The sequence below is a fragment of the Fukomys damarensis genome, unplaced genomic scaffold (assembly GCF_012274545.1).
Source record: "Fukomys damarensis isolate Sample0158 unplaced genomic scaffold, DMR_v1.0_HiC HiC_scaffold_13, whole genome shotgun sequence".
Classification (NCBI taxonomy): domain Eukaryota; kingdom Metazoa; phylum Chordata; class Mammalia; order Rodentia; family Bathyergidae; genus Fukomys; species Fukomys damarensis.
In genome coordinates this window covers 9706921-9707274 of record NW_022900925.1, presented here as the reverse complement: position 1 = coordinate 9707274, position 354 = coordinate 9706921, and the positions used below count along the sequence as shown (strand labels likewise).

The 354-nt window shown below is 60.2% G+C and overlaps 1 protein-coding gene across 1 annotated transcript in view; it reads left to right on the top strand.

Moving 5' to 3' along the window:
- Positions 1 to 348, top strand: part of Kdm6b (lysine demethylase 6B) — an 8778-nt gene extending 8430 nt beyond the window's left edge. The window contains exon 22 of the mRNA XM_010614894.1: positions 51 to 348. Within this exon, the coding sequence (XP_010613196.1) occupies positions 51 to 74 (24 nt within the window). The 3' untranslated portion in view covers positions 75 to 348. The remainder of the gene's footprint in view (positions 1 to 50) is intronic.
- The last annotated feature ends 6 nt before the right edge of the window (positions 349 to 354 follow it).

Below are 354 nucleotides of genomic sequence, written 5' to 3'. Positions count from 1 at the left end.
CCCAGCCAGCGCTGTCAGACGCTGAGCCTGCGCCCACTTTCTCCCTGCAGGCCCCTGCCAGTACGTCGCGATGAGGCCGGACGCCCCGCCCCACAGGGCGCAGGCCACCAGCACATGCCTGGGCTGGACCTAGGTCCCGCCTCTGGCCGGGAAGGGGGTAGGGCCCAGCCCTTCCACCCTATTGGCAGCTCCCCTCACTTAATTTATTAAGAAAAAAAATTTTTTTTAAGCAAGAGGAAAAAGAAAAAAAATGGGAGATGGGGGAAGGAGGCTGGTAGCCCCTTGCCCACCAGTCCCTCCTCTCACCGACTTTGGCCTTTCTAGCAACAGACACAAGGACCAGGCTCCGGCGGC